At 39.0% G+C, this 21299-nt stretch overlaps 3 protein-coding genes across 3 annotated transcripts; 2 read left to right on the top strand and 1 right to left on the bottom strand.

The window, feature by feature from the left end:
- The first annotated feature begins 1058 nt into the window (after window positions 1-1058).
- Window positions 1059-2899, top strand: ddit4 (DNA-damage-inducible transcript 4). The gene is made up of 3 exons (XM_042397579.1): window positions 1059-1196; window positions 1440-1672; window positions 1776-2899. The coding sequence occupies exons 2-3, from the start codon at window positions 1456-1458 to the stop codon at window positions 2270-2272; spliced, it is 714 nt and encodes a 237-aa protein (XP_042253513.1). The 5' UTR covers window positions 1059-1196; window positions 1440-1455; the 3' UTR covers window positions 2273-2899.
- Window positions 2900-3817: 918 nt separating this feature from the next.
- dnajb12b (DnaJ heat shock protein family (Hsp40) member B12b) lies at window positions 3818-9401 on the bottom strand. The gene is made up of 9 exons (XM_042397259.1): window positions 9194-9401; window positions 7010-7187; window positions 6761-6906; window positions 6450-6623; window positions 6268-6338; window positions 5943-6052; window positions 5192-5364; window positions 4914-5058; window positions 3818-4784 (listed from the first exon to the last, which is right to left on the bottom strand). The coding sequence occupies exons 1-8, from the start codon at window positions 9324-9326 to the stop codon at window positions 4937-4939; spliced, it is 1107 nt and encodes a 368-aa protein (XP_042253193.1). The 5' UTR covers window positions 9327-9401; the 3' UTR covers window positions 3818-4784; window positions 4914-4936.
- A 4484-nt stretch (window positions 9402-13885) lies between these two features.
- Window positions 13886-20533, top strand: scd (stearoyl-CoA desaturase (delta-9-desaturase)). The gene is made up of 6 exons (XM_042398025.1): window positions 13886-14020; window positions 14298-14553; window positions 15461-15591; window positions 15755-15960; window positions 16419-16651; window positions 18125-20533. The coding sequence occupies exons 2-6, from the start codon at window positions 14322-14324 to the stop codon at window positions 18322-18324; spliced, it is 1002 nt and encodes a 333-aa protein (XP_042253959.1). The 5' UTR covers window positions 13886-14020; window positions 14298-14321; the 3' UTR covers window positions 18325-20533.
- The last annotated feature ends 766 nt before the right edge of the window (window positions 20534-21299 follow it).

The raw sequence follows: 21299 nt of genomic DNA, 5'->3' as shown, positions 1-21299 counted from the left end.
CCAGAACAGGTTTAGAAGCATTATGTGACAGTAATAAATTATAGAGTGGGGCTGCAACTAATGATTATTTTCATTATCGGTTAGTCTATTAGTTGTTTTGATCTATTAAATGTCAGGAAATGGTGAAAAATGTCAATCACTCCTTTACAAAGCCCAAGATGCAACCATAAATGTCTTGTTTTATCCTGACTAACAATCAACAACCTTAAGATATTCGGTTTACAATCATAGAGGACTAAAGAAAGCAGAAAATCTACACATTTTACAAGCTGGAGCCAGAGAATTGTGGCATTTTTTCTTAAAAAATGACTCAAAACAACTTACTGATTATTAAAATAGTTGGTGATTAATTCCCTGTTGATTGTCCAATCAATTATTTGTTGCAGCTTTACTAGAGTGAGAATCAGTAGTTATATTAGTATTATATTAGTAGTAATAGTACCCTGTCACCTGAACTATTCCTATTGCTTTGCATGTTTTCATTATTCTACCAAGGACAATATAGTGACATGTGTTACACGTATTCATGAATATAAAACATTTTTATTAGAATTGCATGATGTACCTAGTGTCCAGTAATGCAGCTGGGTATGTGTTGTTTGCATCGCTGTGTGGCAGATGAAAAACCCTGATGTAATGCTTGGGCAAAACAGGTGACGTAATGTGCATTGCAACACTGAACCAGCTGAGCTTTGTATGCATTGACTTTCTCCAACACTGCCAAAACTGTGGATGCACAAACAGCAAAGACATATTATATTAATGCTTATATTAATGGGGGACGTTAAACAAAGAAATACAATATGGTACGTGCAAGCCCAGGCAAGTCCCTGTACATTTCCATAACACTGGGGTCTGCTATTCATCACCACCACCAACCCTCCTCCTCCTCCCCATCCTCCTCCTCCCTCTCCTGTTTGTCTTTCTTCTCTGCTGGCATGTTACCAGGCAAGATACAGCTCCGATGGCGTGCCTCTCTTTTTGATTGGCTGGCTGGAGAGGAGTGGGTGTGGCCTACCAGCCCCTATATAAACATTGTTGCAGGCTCAACCGCAGAGCTTAACAGCTGGTGGGTGAAAGAGGAAACGTCGGGGGAAGAAGTTTCCAGACAGTTGTTTTTGCAGACAATAACCATTCAAAAAAACCCGTCTTCAACATCGGAAACGGACTTTAACGCTTTCCCTTTCTATTAAGCTGTGAGTATTATGTTACAATTGCTATTTTTGCTTGCTTGAGCAGCTAATATGAACAGTTTTAACAGCTGCTAGGTTAGCTACCTTCAAACAAAGATGTTCTTTCTGCAAAGTTATCCTGTTCATACATTCCCCAGTAAGCTATACTTAAAATGCTTGTTACTTTTATGTTTGTTTTAACTGTTAACTACGGTGTTTTATCCTGAATTTGAGTGCTTATATGTTGTTTTGTTTCCTCACAAACAGCTGACCACAGAAGCAGATGATCGACTTTAATACTGCAAAAAGGACAAACATGCCTGCTCTCTCTGCATCCATTGATACTGGCAGCTCACCTCCATCCCCAGTGGACAGCAGTCCCAGAAGGTTGTCCTGGGGCAAACTGGTGCAAAGATTGACTGATTTCAGCACATCTGCCAACAGCAGCAGCATTGAGTCTGTGTCCAACAATGGCAGCAGGAGTGATCTCTCAGACTCAGGTAAACAATGCTGCAAACATGTCTAATCCTTTTTATAGAGGTTAATTGGATTGTCTTCTTAATGCATGGTTCAAGCTCTAAACTCATTGTGTTTCTCCTACAGTGTCAGATATCTCCGGTGACCTGTCTCCCTCTGAAGACCTGTTTTACGACCCAATGGAGGAGACAATCCTGAAAGAAGTAGTGGAGCTTATTGCACGAAGCCTGAGAGAAGCCAAAGACTCAGACTGCGCCTTACGATGTACCAAACTGCTCATCCCCGAGAAACTCCTGGAGCACATCGGCCAGGAGCTCCTTCACCTGGCAGCTAGTGAGCCCTGCGGTTTAAGAGGGGCTCTCATCGACCTTTGCGTGGAGCAAGGGGCCATCTGTGAGAGCATGGGACAGCTATCTGTGGACCCCTACCTTGTCCCCACCTTTCAGCTGACTCTGGTCCTGCGGTTAGAGTCCGACGGGCTGTGGCCTAAAATCCAAGGACTTTTTAGCACAAAGTCTCCTTCTACTCCAGTAGTGAGACAAGCTATTAAACTTAGCACTGGTTTTCGCGTGATCAAAAAGAAACTGTATTGCTCTGAAGAACTGCTCATTGAAGAATGTTGAGAAATGCAAAGAGGCTTGCAACAAGGGACAGTCAACATTTTATTGTTTGCAGTTTTGAAATGTCTGGTTGAGCTCACGGAAGGGCCTTATTACTTTAACTACATGTATATGATGCCTTCTGAAGTGTGCGGATGGACTTTGACATGATGTAGCCTATTGTTCCTACTGTAAGGGAGACACAGTTTATGGTACGTGGAGCACGTGATGCTTGCTCCTAACTGACATTCAGATTTTTCAAATGTGTAACCATCATGCTATATCCGGTAAATAGGCATTTTGCAAGCATTTAAAGTGCGTACCTCAGTTTCTATTGAAACCATAAAATGGCAGCTAGCTATATGGTTATAGTCATTGAAGACCATTGTATTCTTTCTTTTTTATACATGGCAATTAATTGAATTGTACACCAAGCGAACAGCTAGGGACCTTAGTGACTGCTTGAATTCAAGAGCAAAGGCCTACCAGTGCTTGCCTTGTGCAGTTATGTGCAAGAAGTCAAATGTAACTTGATCCTGTATCTGTGTGGACCTGTCCTGCTTTCAACTTTATTTATTTGATATTCAAATATTCATAACATTGCACTGTTTTTGTACTCTCATGATTGCAAATAAATTATTTTTTTAACAAGTCTGTTATCTGTTGCTTTGCTTTTTTTTCATGAAACTTGTCAGATCTTCACTAATCATCCATTTCTAGTTTACATCCTAGTTCAGAGTTCCTCTGTAAATCGGGGAAACTATAGACATAATCGAAATGAGCAGAAGTACTGTGTAAGGAAGTAATGCATGACCACATTAAAGGATAGGTTCACAAGTTTCCGAGTCTGTCTTCAAACAATAGTCAAGTATGAACATTAACACAGGTTTTGCTCGCTGTAACCATTCCTCCTTTTCTCACTGATCATGATGGAGTGCTTTCCTGATCAGCTGCAGAACAAATATTAGTTTAAAGCACACTTTTAAAATACATTTTTGCATGGAAGGAGGGCTGTGGACTTAAATGGCCAGTATGAACAGGAGGAATGATTACAGCAAGAAAAATGCAAAAGAAAATGTTCATTTGGGCAGCTGACTATTGTTTTAGGACAGAGTTGAAAGTTGTGAACTTATCCTTTGATGTAGCTGTATGCCTATTCTTTGACAATCCATAGTCAGAAACCTATTGGAGTGAAGAATAACATGCAACTGTTTAGTGAAACAGATCAGCTGACAGGCACGTCGCACTCGGCTATGTGCAAAGATTCACTTCTAAAGAAAAAGTACGCAATTTGCCAAACCGAAATCTGGTGAGTCAAAATCAGAAAGCATTGACGCAACAGCTGCTGAAAACAGCTGAGTACATTTGCGGTGAAAGGATGTGACGCTGCAGTTCCTGCTGGGCACATGCTGCACGTCCCCCAAAAATGTGAACGTGCACCCAGCCATGTTTCCAGTTCCAACTCTCAGCCAGCCAGGCCAGCCGGCAAATTTTATTTGCTGAATGTGCTGACTGAGCTTTTGTCTCCACATTTTGTTCTGCTCTGAACGATGAGTCACTCCCAACACGTTTAAGCATCCATATTTATTTTCATTCTGGGAGTAAAAACATGGTGGAAAAAGTGAACAAGGTCTGTACCGTTTTCCTAGCCGGATAATCCATTTTTAAATAAATAATACAAATAATTTAACAATAAATAGCATACTATTAACTTAAAAGTGTGACAAAAAAAATTGCTTTTTCCAACAGATAATGTTTATCAGAGACATTACACTCCAAAACTAGAACTTGTTTAAGTCCCACTTTGTGGACAGGCACGTCTCTCATTCCCTTGGCATTTGTTGTGAGGAGCCATCAAGTTACAGTATTACGATTCTACCCTTAATACAGTTAAAGGAGGTAAAGTGAAATGGGACATTTCATAAATATTTTCATACACACACACACACAGCAAAGAAGACAAATCTCAGGTGTTCAAGTGTCTGACAAGCTCTAGACATGAGTGTATATTCACATTATTCCTGCATAGTTTCAGAAGGTTAGAATGTGCAATTGAAGTCAAACCGCGAAATATCTCTCAAACTTACTGATTTGACTGCATAAAAAAAAAAGAGGAAGCGTTCACTGTGGTATCTAATCATCTGCTACATAAATAACATCCGTACAAGTTATATCTATCATCACTACTATTCTGGTTTCATACTGCATTCGTGCAAAAAACCATGAAGGGGCCTCTGCCAGCTTCCTGGCTCCCAGTCAAAACCGGGGCTTTGAGGTTATCGAAACCCATATCCTGTCTAGAGGACAAGCTATTTAAAATGGCTCTTCTATTTTAAAACAGTATATTAACATTATATTATTAATTCCACATACTAATACTGCAGAAGTTATTTCAAATATGTATGTGGTCGGTTTCAGTTTCCCATATTTCCATGTAGGTCGGTGCTGGTTTGTTTGTGTTGCTTGTTGAGTCGTCTTCAGATTGTTAAAGCTCATTTATTTACAGCCAATATTCTTTTGTGGTGATTCTGAATACCTGGAGACAAGAAAGAAACAAAAAAAAAAAAGGAGAAAACTTTAATTTATTAAATTAAACTAAACATGCAGGTTGATCTTTTCATATGTGTTTAGAAACAAGAACATTTTCTTAGTCTGAAGAACTTGCTTTTTTTAATTTTGAAAGCAGCCTCAACCATGTAACGAAGCTGTGATCTCAGACAGCTTGACGCAGCTTGGAGTGCGAGCTCGCTGTGCTCTTTGGTATAGATCGGTGTCTCCAAAATAGCGAGCTCTGTACAGCATGCCTTCTTCTGCAAGAAACCAACAGAAACACTTCATGAAATATATATGAGGGCATCAGAATATGTTTTAACTCTTTTCCCAGATCTGATAATGACATAAATGGTCAATAACAAGAATAATTTGTCTTCCTGGCAAACATACTTTGTTGTTTCTCCTTCCAACAATTGTTGCGAAGGTTGGAAATATAATCATCCTCCACTGTCCGCTCCAAATTCTTCAGATTCACTCCAGTGAACTCTTTGGGAAACTGCTCCCCCACATAATATGGCACCTTCAGGGTCTCAGTCAGCCTCTTCTGAGTGTAACCTGCTGACCTGTCGGGACGATAGGACAAAGTGTGAGAGACATATCATATGACTGAACGCAGCACGAGGATGACAGATCTGGCACCATCCGTCTCTGTTAAAATGACTCATGACCGATAGCGGCTCACAGACAAGGGCAGAAACTGCAGAAGTGTTTCTAAAAACACAAAAGGCAGACATGGAAAGAGAGGGCAGGCACATGGAGCCAGCAATCCTTACAAGCACAGAAGAGGTCTGTGATGATTTGGAACAAAGAGAGGCGGCATTAAAATGTTCTTTTTTAAAAAACAAACAACAAACTGAAAAAGCCAAAACAATGGATCTGCCTCGGAGAGCGTTATAACTGCGAATATTATGAAAGAAAATATATTTTTAGCTCGGTTAATCTATAAATCAGTGACAAAAATAGCATGAAAAGATAACAATTAACAATTATGAAATAAACCTGAGCTGGATTATGCTGCCGGTTATGTAACTTGAAGATAATCTTCAATCGCAGTCCCTTCGCAAATATGCAAAACAACAGTTAGCCGTGTTATTTTACATCCTTCTTAGGCAGGCGTTCAGAACAGGGATCACACACTTACGGCCTGAAGCTGAGGCTGTAGGGGGGACTGTTCACCATTATCTGACTGAGGGCCGACACGATAACCAGGATGAGGATGGGCATGACCTGCACGAAGAGAGCGAGGCCTCCCTGCAAAAAACAAAAAGTATTTCAATCATTCAACGACATTACAGCTGATTCCAAAACATATCTCACTGCTTTTTTGCTTTCAAATTCTCTGAAAAACATTGAATGCAGCTGAATTCAAACATGACTCAATGTCTCCCCCTGCTGTTTAACATAGAAGACTACATTATTTGCAAATCTGCAGTGTGCAGGAGCTCTAATAATAGCATCAAACTTACATCTCGCTGTCGCTCTCTTCTCTCTGGCCTTTGGTAACGCATCCTCCCATTGGTGTATACATTGGCATTGCCTACATTAAACACATGTAGTTAACACTTTATACATATATCATAACCAGTATTACAATGAAAATACCGCGTCTCACAAGTTTGGTATGAAAAGAGAAAAGAGTGAAACTTACTTGATGGGTAACCTCCTCCAAAGAACATATTAAAGAGGTCTTCAGGTGAGATATCAGGCTCAAAGCTGCCATCATCTGGTCCGTGCCTTGAAGGATGCCTCCTCTCCTCTCCACACTGATCATACTGTCTTCTTTTGTTGGTGTTACTCAGAACAGCGTACGCATTCCCGATAGCTGTTTTAAATGACAAATTATGAAGTCATGCTATGTTTGAGCATCATAAAGGAGGGCTAAAAGTGTAAACTGAGAAATCTTTGTCATACTATGTACCCATAATTAGCTATAGCCTGTAATGAGTTCATTGAGATTACCTTTAAATGCCTCCGTTGCACCTGGGGCATGATTCTTGTCTGGATGGAATTTCAGGGCAAGTTTTCTATATGATCTTTTGAGTTCGTCCTCAGAGGCGTCTTTCTGTACCCCGAGAATTTCATAGAAGTCTTTACATTGTTTTATCCTGTGCAGAGAGCATACGATTCTCAGTGTCTAGTGATATATCATGGTGCACATCAATAAACCCATAGAATACACAAATGTACACGATTATCAGGCTTAAGTACCTCCTCACAGCATCCAGCTGATCTGCGCTGTAGGATTTTGAGGTTTCTGCAGGCTTTTCTTCAGGTCTGGTGTCCTCACTGGTGGTCTGTCGCTGTCGAGGCCCTGAGACCCCGCTGAAGTCTGAGTGAGCACCTTGTCTGGATGTAAATCCATTCTTTGCTATTAGGTCCAACAATACTGTGAGAACAAACAATAACAGGGTTGCGATCATCACAAGATATTCAAACAAGCATTCGACATGAAGAGGCATAGCTGAAGGCAGATTTTTCTATTTTTTGACCACGGCTATGAGACATGAGATGATACAAATCTCTCAACTGCAAGAGATTGTGTCATACAGTAGTAGCTATACGTTTAGAGTAACATCTCTGTGTGTATATGGACATTGTGGGAAATGCTGCAAATCAATGAGCAAGACTACTTCATGGTGATATAGGATTTTATATGATTTTTGCATTAATGTGATGAAATATCTTCATTGTTCATGTATTTTATTCAAAAGCTTAGCCAATGTTACTCCATGATATATTTATTATATTGTGTGTCTGTCGCATGTTTTAATTGGTACCTGACAATGTAGTATAATGTCATGTATGATATTTTTACTAAGATTAATATCTCCTCTCTTTTTATTATTGCTCTGCATGCATATAAATCATCTAAATAACTATAATTTTTAATTTTATATTGTTTTCAGGGTGACTTTGTAACATCTGTCCAGAGACTACAGATGAAAAATAGCCTCTTGACTAACTCTGGCGCATTTACAGCAATGTTTATTAATGTGCACTATCCCTGTTAAATAAATCACTAAGACAAATAAATAGAATAAGTTTAGATTAGAGTAACTAAAGTAGAGCAGTAGTGAAGCCTTTAAGATCCCCCCAAAACACATTTGAGCTATGTGTCATAATGCTGCAGTAACAACAACCTCACATGGTAAAAGAAAAATGGAATGACAATATTTTATTTAGGGACAACTGCATGTGCTTTTAAGGAAAAAATACAAATAATACATTTTTGAGACAGAAATTCAGATATAATATAGATAGCTGACTATATCATAGCTCTGCTAAAATAGTAAGATAAACTAAGAATGTTGTCATTAACTGTAATATAGTCTCGTAAGACCAAACCCCACACCCTTCACCTAATAATCAAAATATCAGCTAGTCTCATATCCAATAATCCTATACAATTACATGTTATACAGTATGTATCATAATATTGATGATAGACCACCCATATCAACTGTCAATTGTGGACTCTAACTAAGTAGTACATTTACTCAAGTACAAATTTAAGGTACTTGTGCTTTTACCTGAGTATTTCCATTTTATGCCACTTTGTACTTCGACTCCATTGCATTTCAGAGGGAAATATTGTAATTTTTTTCACTTCACTACATTTATTTGCCACATATACTTTTCAGATTAACATTTTATATAAATAGATAGATAGTTAGATAGAATAGCCTAACTGTTGTTTAAATTATCAGCTCTTTTCTTTTGTGAAAGGTGCTATATACATAGTGAATATTATTATAATAAAAACATATTACACACTTATATAAAAATGATGCAGCACTATTACTATTAATCTCTCCAAAGTATCTAAAACTGGCTCCACATTGATGAACTACATAATTGCAATGCTCTTACATGTATTTATTAGTAATAAAAACAAACAATATAATATCCTGTAATAATATAACACTCTAAAAGAAGCCACTCTGCATAATGAGTACTTTTGATACTTTAGGTACATTATGTTGATAATACTTCTGTATTTTTTTAAGTAACATTTTGAATTCTGGACTTTTATTTGCAATGCAATATTTTAAGACGACAGTATTTCTACTTTTACTTGAGTATACTTGTCCGTGATGGTGACTGACTTCTAGGCTTAGCTGACAACCGCATCACCGACACCTTTAACCACATCTGTTTTAGGCTGAGCAGAAAAACAGAATATTTAACAGCCACAGCAGGAGTGGTTTGCTGTTATTCTTGTCTTGAAATAACAACATGACTCATGTGAACACAGTAACTGAGCCTGTTTGCTTGTCTGCTATCACAGGCCGCGGCTACATGCGCTGCAGATCTCATCTGGGATGCTGCAGGTGATGCTGCAGGTGATGCTGCTGAGCTGACCTCGGCTAGGCCATCTTTTATGTAACTTACCCTTCGCCTTTTCTGTCGGGAACAGTCTCTGAGCCTTCTCCAGGAACCTCTGCGCCTTCTCCGGCTGCTCGTTGGTTAACGCCGCAGTTGCAATGTCGATGCAGCGCTCCGCTTCGTCCCTGTTTACCTCCATTGCAGCAGGCGGCTAACCACAGGCGGCTAACAGTGAGCTAACTGGACCATAAGTAAATAAAGGCGCCGGCTGATGACGCCACCGGGATGCTGCAAATAGTTGGTGGCGTAAACCACGGATGTATGGCATAAACACGTAACAAATCTGGAGATGTCTGTTTCAAACTTATCCATCGATGCTATCCAGCAAAACATTGTTTGCAAAAAATATTAAATGACATTGATATTAATTGTTCTTTCTGTGGACTTGATAAACAACCATCCACTTGTTTTGGAGATGTCTTTATACTATTATTCTTAGGAAAAAATTTGCCCAATACATTCATTATAACATTTCTGTTCAGTTTTCACAAATCAGCACATCTTTACTACACAAAGATGTGCTGTTTGGTTTGTGTGACGTCTGCAGTTCAGAACATAAGCAGTAGGGGACCACTTTTTATATTTGATTATTTTACTGCAAAATAAAAGTGTATTTGTTTCAAATAATAGTTACTATATATACCTCAGGTTGTTGTGTACCCATGGAAATTAAAACAAGTTATCTAATTATTATGGTTTTAGAACAATGACCCATTAAAAAAGTGGCACAACTTGCCCCAAGGTAGGGGTAAAATGAGTGCTCTGGGTGTAAATAGTGCCACTGTTAAATACTGCTATAAAAATGACACAAAATTAAACAATTTTGAGATAATTTTGAACTTTATTAATGCCATCATTTAACAAAGGCAAAAACTCATACTATCAAGTAAAACAATATGTTTGTGTCCTGTTGTTCAACATGTTACCTAAACATTTTTAGTAAAGATTAAAGTGTGATCTTCGTGTGTTGGCTACAGAAAGAACGTGTGTGTAAATGTGCTTTTGTGTTTACAGACAGGTGACAAAAGGAAAAACTGGTACAGGTCTGAATGCTTGACCCCTACACTGAGGGGATCTGGTGGCTCTGTTATGCTTTGGGGGGGCATTTTTCTGGCATGGTTTGGGTCCACTTGCCCCCCTTAGAGGGAAGGATCACTGTAAATCAATACAAAGTTGTTCTGAGTCATCACCTTTATCCTATGATGAAACACTTCTATCCTGATGGGAGTGGTCTCTTCCAGGATGAAAATGAGTGAGAGCCTATGGGGGATTTTGGACTGACGTGTCAGACAGCACTCTCCACCACCATCATCAAAACACCAAATGAGGAAATATCTTTTTGAAGAATGGTGTTCATCCCTCTAGAAGAGTTCAGAGACAGACAGATTGAAGCTGCTCTGGCGGCATGTGGTGGCCCACCTTACTAAGACACTTTATGTTGGTTTTTCCTTTAATTTGTCACCCATCTGTAGTTCATATACCCCTAAACTCTTGGCATATATGTCTATTGATGTTTAATATTGTTCAGTTATGCAATATAAAAAAATAGTTCAGGTCAAAAAAGTTGGTGGCATAAATTTGTTAGTGTGACTGTCTGATATCTGGAAACTTGACCACACAAACAGCACATTGGAAATAGCAAGAAAATTAAATGCAAAAAACCCCAAAACAATAAAGAGTAAAACTAATGACTAGAAAAACAAATAAAACAACAGAATAGTTAAATAGAGACATAAAAATATACTCATTAACAGTTTTTACAGCCTTCTTTTTAGTGCAAGATTTAATGGTCTGTACGTATTACTCATATTCTTTATGAAAAACAGAGAAGAGTGGAGGTTTTTGTTGGCAAACTTACATTCGTGAATATGAAACCCAGCTAAGATAATAATAAGATTGATTATGTAAGCTTGTTTTCATTCTTTCTGTTGCAACTCAAAAAAACAAACAGAACATGTTTATACAATAAAGCAAAATCAGCCATGAATTAATAAACTTTGAAACCTCTTGCCACAGTCTTTTAGTGTGGTAACAATGCCAGAATAAATGAGGCACAGTTTCAGTGTGTGCAGAGCCAAATGAACACAATATCATTATTGAATCTTTTAAGAAAATGCTTTACAAGGTGTAATTTACGTATAAGCTTAAAGGACACTTCCTTTATCTTATTGATAATGAGATATTTGTGAGGCAACAGCCAAACCCTCTGCCATGGAGGGTTAGAGAAAGGTAAACTAGCCCTGTTTCCACCACGGCTCCCTGTGCTGCTTCATTTCTCCTCTAGATGAAGACAAATCGTCTGTTTTCAAATGTAGGTCAGGAACAAGGGCCATCGTCCTGAGTGGAGGAAATTAATTTGCGTCCTGTGAACTATATATCTGCAACTGTCTTCACAGTTTAACATCACCTCACTGTACAGTTAGTCTTTTGACTTTATTTGATTGAACTAAACAGTCCAGAGCCTTTAGATGAAGATTTAAATTCACTAGATGACTGATATATGAACAGCATTCCTATTCCTATTCAGTTGTAAGTTTGTATAATACTAATAATAATAATGCATTTAATTTTTACTGCAGGTTTCATTCACATCGATTCTTAAAGTGCCACAGCATTAAAAAACATATAACATAAAGACAATAACAAGACTTAAGATGAAAAAGCCTTCCTGAATAAAAACGATGACATAATTGTTCTCTTGTGGTATTTTCCAAATATGGTATTCCTAAAATATTCCCATATTTATGGCGGACAACTTTTTTTGGAATAAATATATTAATTGACAACACAAAATTACAATAAAGGTACAGAGAAAACAGGATAAAAGCTATCTGATTCAGATATGACAAAGAAAAAAAGAAAAAGAAATAAAGTGGTGCTTGAGGGTTTAGCTCATATGAGAGACATATAGTTATAGTTCTTATCGCCTTACAGATCTAACTAAGTTTCAGGGTGTCTAAATATATACTAAAAGTTTGGCTTTTGGTTTGACAATTTTCTGGTATGAATATAAAATTTCCCAAATATCAAGAGAAAGTTTAGGATGTAGGCTATACAACACCACAGTCTTTAAAATACTCTCTTTGCACAAGTGTTTCCTTCAAATCAACAGCTATGCTTCCTCTTTAAAGAAAGTTCATGTCAGTCCAAAAGATTTTGGTGTAGGTGTGGCACTCACCAGTGAGTTAAAGGACGTGTTCACAATTTTTCAAGTGTGTCTTAAAACAACAGGTCAGGTGCCCAAATGAACATTAAAATAGGTTTTTCTCGCCATAATCATTCCTCCTGTTCACACTGACCGTCAGAAGATCCCTACATAATGTACTTATGTAAGTGATAGGGAGCAAGACAGCCCTCTTTCTGTACAAAAATGTCTTTAAATGTTTATCCGAATTTAATATGAGGCTTCAGCCATCCAAAAGAGTCAAATAAAGTAGATGTCTTTCAATGTTGTTGTCTTTTTAGTGCCAAAGTCCCTATTTTTGTTATTATACTTCCACCGCAGCTCAACAGGGAAACACTGTCTGAGGAAACAGAAAGAGGGAATTTGATGCTAAAAAGACTGTAAATGTGGCAGATATCCTCTTTATATGACGAACTCAGACTGCTGAAGCCTCATATAAGCTTCAGAGCAACTTTTAAATGCATTTTTGCACAAAATGACTGTGGACACACTGTGGATTTTGGCCTCTATCACTTACATTGAAAGCACATTTGAAAGGTAAGTAAGTGAGTAGAACTTTATTTATACAGCACCTTTTATAACACTGGTTACTAAGTGCTTTACACAACATCGGCACAGAAAGTAAAAGAGAACAAGAAAAACAGGGTAAAAAAGAAGAACAATACAGAACAGGAAAAAAAAAATCAAAAATACATACACATAACCCACATACAAACACAGGAAGCGTACATCAATCAGTCACCACCCAGAGCAAACAGTTGAAGTCATCGAATGTTATAGAAAGGCCATCCTAAAAAAGTGGGTTTTTAAATGTTGTTTAAAACAGTCATCAGACTCAGCTGATTTAATTGGAAGAGGGGAGATTGTTCCAAAGTCTGGGTGCCAGGGCAGCAAAAGCACAGTTGCCTTTGGTTTTCAGTTTGGCATGCAGTTTGGCCAACAAAGGATCTTTTAAAAGCCAGTATGAACAAGAATAATGATTACAGCAAGGAAGACTTCTTTCAGTGTTCATTTGGGCACCTGACTGTTGTTTTAAGACACACTTGAAAATCTGTGAACCTGCCCTTTAAGCAGGCCTTACTGACTATTACCTGAATATTTTTTAGTATATCCTCTATTTAACGCTATCATGTGATATTTTTTGGTTTTTTTATTGATATTTTTGGGATGAGGACAGCCTGTATTTTCCCTGTGTGGGCGGGTGGGGGCTCCTCTACCGCTGCATGTGTTTGATGTACAGTTAAGTAACTTTATGTAATTCGCAGTTTCATCTGTATATATTAACACCTCTCCGCTCTGCTCACGTCGCTGCCGATTCCCTTATTAACCCACGCGTGAATGGAAATATATGAGTGCGATTAATTCAATACATGTCTAGACAGCGGCAGCTGCTCTCCAGAGGAGGTAAATATACATCTGGCAGGAGGATGAATAAAAGGTGAACAGCAGATAAACAGGCAGCCAATCAGAGCCCGAGCTTGAGGCGGCATCCGAGCGCTGATTGGTCAGCAACTGCCGAGGCACCTCCAGCTCCAGCTGCCATTGATGCGTTCGCTGCAGACTCGACTATCACTCTCCCTTTTTCTGGTAGTTTTGGGTTGAGCAGAGCGGCGACATCACCAGCCTTACTCTCGTTTTGCTTTTGTCAGGTGAGTTATTAATATACCGTTCGTTTTCTTCCCCTCCTAACAGCTGTATTATAAATGTTATGCAACGCGGCGAATGTCGTGTGTCAGCATCATAACGTTATTTACCATCCTCTTCCTCACCAGCAGCGCCAGCTAGCTAACCGGGCTAGCTAGCATTAAAAAAAATTAACATATTCACCGTTTGAAGGTGTTTTAGCCTACATGACGTTGGCTCCGGACGAAAAAGACTGACATTAAAGATTTCTTTGTTTTTTAAATTGTTATTATTGCCGGTCAGAGCATCACACAAACCGCAGCCACGATGACGGAGGCGGAGGCGTTGGAGAAGAAGCAGCACAAGCCCAGCAACGGAAATGTTCTTCCAGAGGCCACCAGGGAAGATGCGTTTGATCACACATACAAAGAGAAAGAAGGCCCAAAACCTCCCACGATCATCGTATGGAAAAATGTCATATTGATGACTCTATTGCATATAGGTGCCCTGTACGGCGTATTGCTCATCCCTTCAGCAGCTCCGTTGACCTTGCTTTGGTGTAAGTAAAAAAAAAAAACCTGTTACAGTGTTGATTGAAAGTTGGCATTTTCTGTTAGTGGTAAGCATAAATCACAGCTGTTATGTCATCACGCTCGCCCACATTGGTGTATGGGAAAAAAAAGGTGATTGCTTAAATTTGTGCATGATCCTGCCAGTATTCTGCATGGAGGGGGATTATAGATCATTAGAGATTAGAGATGTCACAGCATGTATTGTCAAACCCGAAAAATGTACAGTGCATGCTTGTCAGAACATGAGTTTTACTTGTGTGGAGTTTTTATTAAATAGCTTTTTGAAAAGTGACTGAAAAGAGAAGCAATATAATTTCTTAATTTGCATAATTCTTCATTACTTTGCACATTTTGCAAGAATTATCTGAGATGTGTATATCCCATTGTTCAAAACCACTTTTGAATAGATTGTAAAGCTTCCAGTCTTATCGTACGAGCAATCATCAAATGGTTTTATGCATCCAGTCAGTCATCATCTGTCATGACGTAATTACATTACCCAGTAAATGTCACAGTTCCGTATAACATGCCTTGCTTCATTCATGGTTATTAAATCTCTTGAAACAAGTAGAGTAGCTCAAACCCATTCAGGCAAAAGCAAATTTTAATCATTTTCAGCTAGAAATGTTGTGCAGGGGAGCTAGTATGATGTATTTTATCATATTGTGAAGGAAATTTTGGAGCTAATTCACAAATATGCTGCCTGCGATGAGAAGAGAAGGCCATACAAACTACAGTGTAGTGAGCAAATGCCGTAGTACATAAATAATTTAATATCACCTGTTGCAGGATTGCCTCCACAGTTGCATTGTAGTGTAGAGTATTAGTGCCAGGAGTGCTAGTGACAAGGGTAAATGACCAGAAACTAATTTGTTGATGTATCTCTCCCCACAGCCGTACTTTGTTTTTTGGTAAGTGCTTTAGGAGTTACTGCAGGAGCTCACCGCCTGTGGAGTCACAGATCCTACAAGGCCACATTACCTCTAAGGATCTTTCTTGGTGTTGCTAACTCCATGGCATTTCAGGTACCAAAAAAAGGATCACACACATCTGCAGTCACTCTTGTATACACACAGCACACAAGCACACACCTAAAGCTTAAGTCCTGATAATAGCTGTTTCCATTATCTGTAAGTACCATGTTGAGTCTACAGTGTATGTAACCTCAATCGTAACCTCAACCCACAGAATGATATCTTTGAATGGGCTCGAGACCACAGGGTTCATCACAAATACTCAGAGACAGATGCTGACCCTCACAACGCCGTCCGGGGCTTCTTCTTTGCTCACATTGGCTGGCTCTTGGTGCGCAAACACCCTGATGTCATTGAGAAAGGACGCAAGCTGGAGCTCAAAGATCTGATGGCTGACAAAGTTGTAATGTTTCAAAGAACGTAAGTAGCTGCAATCAATAATTAATTTTACAATTCATATAAAGTCTAAAGTTTAAAAAAGTGCATTGTACTTGTGGCAGGAAGTGTACATGGTAACCAAGCAGAATTGGGCATCAAAATCTAATTTTCTGATAATATATCAAATACAAATAAAGAGCAAAGAAAGAAAGAAATTTACTCCTCTCCCTACTATGTCTTACCTACCGCTGCTGCAGAGTTGTCTGCAGTGCAGGTAGTCCTTCTGGTTTAACAAGGTGACAGTTATTAAGATGTCATTCATGCATGTTCAGATTGACATGATGTTGGCCTGAATGAAAACTGTGTCATTTGGAGGAGAATAAGAAAGTGAACAATCTCAGCTCTGACAAGTAGGGCATTTGTGTGTATTTAATGTTAATGTTGTACTAGGTAAACACCTTCATTCTTTCTGTTCTCCACCCACTCTGTCTCCTCAACAGGTATTACAAGCCGTCTGTGCTGCTCATGTGTTTCTTCGTCCCCATGTTCGTGCCTTGGTACTTTTGGGGGGAGTCTCTGTGGGTGGCGTACTTCATCCCGGCTCTGTTGAGGTACACTTTGGTGCTGAATGCCACCTGGCTGGTCAACAGTGCGGCTCACATGTGGGGTAACAGGCCCTATGACCACAACATCAACCCCAGGGAGAACAAGTTTGTCACGTTCAGCGCCATAGGTACGAAAAAATTGTGAAAGTGTGCTCTCTTTGTTACAAAAGAAAATATATAGAGAGAATTAGAATAGTAGCTTAGAGCCACAAAGGACAAAGGAGTAATTCAAAAGATAATGCTTTACAGTGTTGATTCTTGTTCATGTTGATTTTTGGGGAATACCTAAATCCTGTCCGGGAATATTAGAACATGGACGAATTGTGTAAAATTTCCTTAAACTTTTGTGGGATTGACTGGAGTTGATATGGACACATGTTGCCTACATTTGGTTGCATTTGGTTGTTGGTCAAAGCATGAAAGAATTTTGGCAACCAATGGTAGGAAAATGGTATGGAATATCAAAAGCCTGCCATCACAGAGAGGGACAAGATATGATAAATATTCAAATGGGGAAAGCAGCGTACACACTTTCGAACAATCCTTCCTTGAAGGCCTTCATAATGTTGCACTCATTTATACAGCACATACAAAAAGTGGTAGAAGTAGTTATAAATAATGAAAAAAGAGAGTTCAAACCCACATTCTCACCTCTACATACTTGGCCTACTGCTGCGTGAAGAGGGTGTGAATGTCGGATTGGCGGTTTCAGAAACAGAAACTGTAGGGTTACGTTAAAGGACCATTGTGTAGAATTTAGTGGCATCTAGTGGTGAGGTTGCAGATTGCAACTAACTGAATACCCCTCCCCTCACCCTCCCCTTCCAAGCGTGTAGGAGAACCTACAGTGGCCGCAAAACTCACAAAAAACATGAAAGGCTCTCTCTAGAGCCATTGTTTGGTTTATCTGTTCAGGGCTACTGTAAAAACCTGGCGGTACAACATGGCGGCCTCCATAGGTAGAGGACCTGCTCCCGTATGTTGATATAAAGGGCTCATTGTAAGGTAACGAAAACACAGCAATTCTTATTTTCAGGTGATTATACACTCATTAAAACATACTTATGAATATTATATTCCATTTCTGCAAGTCTGTTCCTCTAGATGCCACTAAATTCTACACACTGCACTTTTAAGGTGTCAGTATACTTAAGGTGTTGTGCGCCAACCAACCAGTTAGAGTCCCAAATGCAGCCAGTCCCACCCTCAAACACAGCCAATTGTGTTTATTGTGTCTGAATCAAACTCTACAATAGGTCTCATCAGTGGTTGATGGGGACTTCAGTACTGTGCTAACCATGAGCCATTATTCAGGTGTTATGGGCTAAAACAAAAAACAAATGGCCACCTATCCAAACCAAAAAATAATCAGGTCTTTCTTGGCCCATGGCTCAACTTTCCGTCAAATTTCACTGAAATCTGTGCAACAGTTTGGGAGATATCTTGCTAACTAACAGACAAACTGGCAAAGACACAACCTCTTTGGTAGATTTAAGTAGCATGAGAAACTTTTGCAACTTTTGCTTATGTGACATTTCTGACATACCATGCCACATCGGTTTTAGCATGAATCACTGACCACTGTTTCCTGTCCCTTACAGGTGAAGGATTTCACAATTACCACCACACATTCCCCTATGATTATGCAACCAGTGAGTTTGGCTGCAAGTTGAACCTTACCACTTGTTTCATCGACTTCATGTGCTTCTTGGGCCTGGCCAAGGACTGCAAGAGAGTGTCCCACGAGATGGTCGTGGCCCGAATACAACGCACTGGTGACGGCAGCCACCGGAGTGGCTAAGATTGTTAAATCGCAATCAGCTTCAAGGCAAAACGAGTTGAAAAGAAGACGCCTCACAGTCCTTTGACAGCTATACATTTCTCATCCTCTGAGGATAACAGTCCGCTTCATGAGGGCCTTGACCACATTTTGCTTGTTTTTGTGGTTTTTGTAGCTGTAACTAAAGAAATTCTTTAAAGATGGATAAAAAAAAAAAAAAACACACACATTTTGCTAAGCTCTTGGCCTTGGTTTCTATTGTTCAGTCAGGCTAAGGTCTTGCAAAGATGTTTTAGATTTTGAAGTAGATTCATTTTAAAAGTCAACTTCATTCTCCGCTGTTTTGCCACTTTGGTGTGCATTCTTCATGCAAGGTCAGTCATGTAGCCAATCATTTTTATGTAAGTATTACTCAATTATTAATCAACAAGTGGAGCACTCAAATATAGAGTGACAATGTTTCAACTGATACGGTCTGATACTGATTGGAGACTGTTGCCTTTATTGCTGATTACAGCAAGATTTTACAGTTCTGATATAAATTAACTTTTTGAGCGCTCTAAGATCTGAAAAATAATAATAATAATAAAAAAAAAAAACGTGATTTGGCTTTAATGAAATATGGCACATAATGGAGTTGTGAGGGAACCCAGACCATCCTCCTATGACCTGACTATACTGGCAACCAGTTTGCCAAAATTGTACGGAAACCCAGTCGTGCAGTTGTGTGTTTCCGTGTGTAACTTGGTTGTCTTCTGCAGAAAACAAGCATAGAGCTTAACACATACATCTAGTGTGTGTGTGATATTTGGATAGAGCTTTCTCAGGACAATATAAGGGACACATTTATCATTAAATCAAAACTGCCATTCAATATTAACCCTAAATGATAAATGTCATTTTAACGTGGAGCAATGCGATGCTTAATTGGCTTTTTTTTGTTGTGTTTTTAATAAATATTTAGTGCCAATTTTGTGACATTTTTATAACCATCTCTACGGTCCACTAGAGCACACTAAGTCGATATATTGCTTCATGATAGTGGAAGTTTTTTAACATTGTGGCGTCGGCGCGGCTTCGCTTCCTCTTTATGCAACATGTCCCTCTTTTGTCCTGAAACAAAATCTGCAGCAGAGACCACTGGTTGATCTCATTGGCCGGCGCAGCAGCAGCCAGTCACGCGACAGTTCTGGTGTTACAAAACAACATGCCACCCATGCACGATGATATATACCGGAGGTTCCGTAGTGAGGTGTTCTGTCGGGGCAGAACTGCATCTATTTTTGTAACATACTGCAGAGCTGCATTGCTTTTTTGGATCACCAGAACTGTTGCCGTGGTGATTTGGTGGTGAGACAGGGTCTGGTTTCCCTTTGATGTCCTACAAAGCTGATTGTCATTAAAAAAAAATTCAGGTGCATCAATGTTAATGTTCATCTTTCTGGTGTGAGGAATGCTTATATTATTTATGTATTTATTTCTTCTATTTTTTTTTCTTATTGACTAAAAGAAATATTACTTTAACCAGAACCAGTTTTCTGCATTCCAAGATTTGGTAAACAGTCTCGTAAAATATATCAAAATTGGAGCACCTGTTTATTTTTTTCCTAAGAGTCAGGACACTACCTAATGCCTTATGACTTGAATCCATTCCTGATCTTCTTCACGTCCTGTCAGTTAAGACAAAGAAATGCTCAAGAACCAGAAAACAAATCTGAAATCTGACCGAGGTCCATGTTTACAGGCCGAAGCACCAGGTGGAACATTGTTTTTATTCTTAAACCACACAAGCATTTAATTTAGGCAAAAGGGTAGCATGACAACAATCAAGGTGCTGTAAATGCAAACAGAGGATAGAGGTTTCGTCCCGAAGAATCAGATACAAACTTCACACCTGGCACGAGTGTTCAATCGCGAGATTTAACTTGCAAAAATATGAGCCCCGATGGATGTGCCAACTAGTTTTAGCCCATCACCGCATCTCCATCTGAAAAAAAAACCTCCAAACAAAAAGTGCTGTCATGAGGAATGTTCACAGCACTTAACCGAACCCGATGATATCGCAAGCCATGCAAACAACTCCCGCTGTTCAGAGCGCCAAAATCAACATTTTCCTAATGACAAAGGAGGATCAAAAGGTTGTCAGTCTGAATGATTATGTCAAATTTAAACTGTACTCTATTCTGAAATAATATTCACAATATTTTCAATACACTCGTAATTCCATAAACAGTTGTTGCTCTTCTTTTTTTTTCTCTATTTAATGCACTCTCCTTTCACTTTCTCTTTTTTAAATCTGCACTGCACATCTTTGGATTTTCTGAACTGGCTGAAGAGTTTCACACCTCACCATTTCTGCCAGATTGTTATGTTTCCATAAACGACTTTAGCTCTTTAATGTGTTTGGCATCACCGGTGTCTGGCACAAATTTAAACACATTTCTGCCATCTGGACCTCGCTTGTAATTTCATTTTTACCCTAGCTGTCATTGTTCAAAACTGACAGAAGTGAAACAGATTATCCAGCTGCTGCTGGAAACCACCTGCAAACAGGAAGCATTTAATCTTGATTCTGTGAAGATTGAGGCCAGAAGCTGTCAGGGCTTCTGAGTGTTTTAAATGCGGAACAGGGCTTCATCATGTCACATTACTGGAGATGAAACCTGCTCTTTTCTGGCTGAATTTGACTCCAGGTGCAGTGTCAGTACCACGGTGTATTTTAACTTTCACCTTTCACACCACATACAATACACTGAAGACACCACTGTACAAACATGAGTAAGAAAAAGGAAATTAAATGCATTTGAGCAGATGGTTTTAGTCAGAAGTCCATAGTACCTGAGGGCATATCCTGCAACTTTATATTATACTTCCACTCTAAGACATTTCAGAGGGAAATTCTGTACTTTATTATTCTGCTGCATTTATTTTATATCTAGAGTCACCAGATTCTATTTAGATGAAGATTTTACATATAACACATATGATCAGTTAAT

The sequence above is a fragment of the Thunnus maccoyii genome, chromosome 20 (genome assembly GCF_910596095.1).
Source record: "Thunnus maccoyii chromosome 20, fThuMac1.1, whole genome shotgun sequence".
Taxonomy (NCBI): Eukaryota; Metazoa; Chordata; class Actinopteri; order Scombriformes; family Scombridae; genus Thunnus; species Thunnus maccoyii.
The sequence above is the reverse complement of the archived record's forward strand: the minus strand, read 5'-3'. Positions and strand labels throughout refer to the sequence as shown.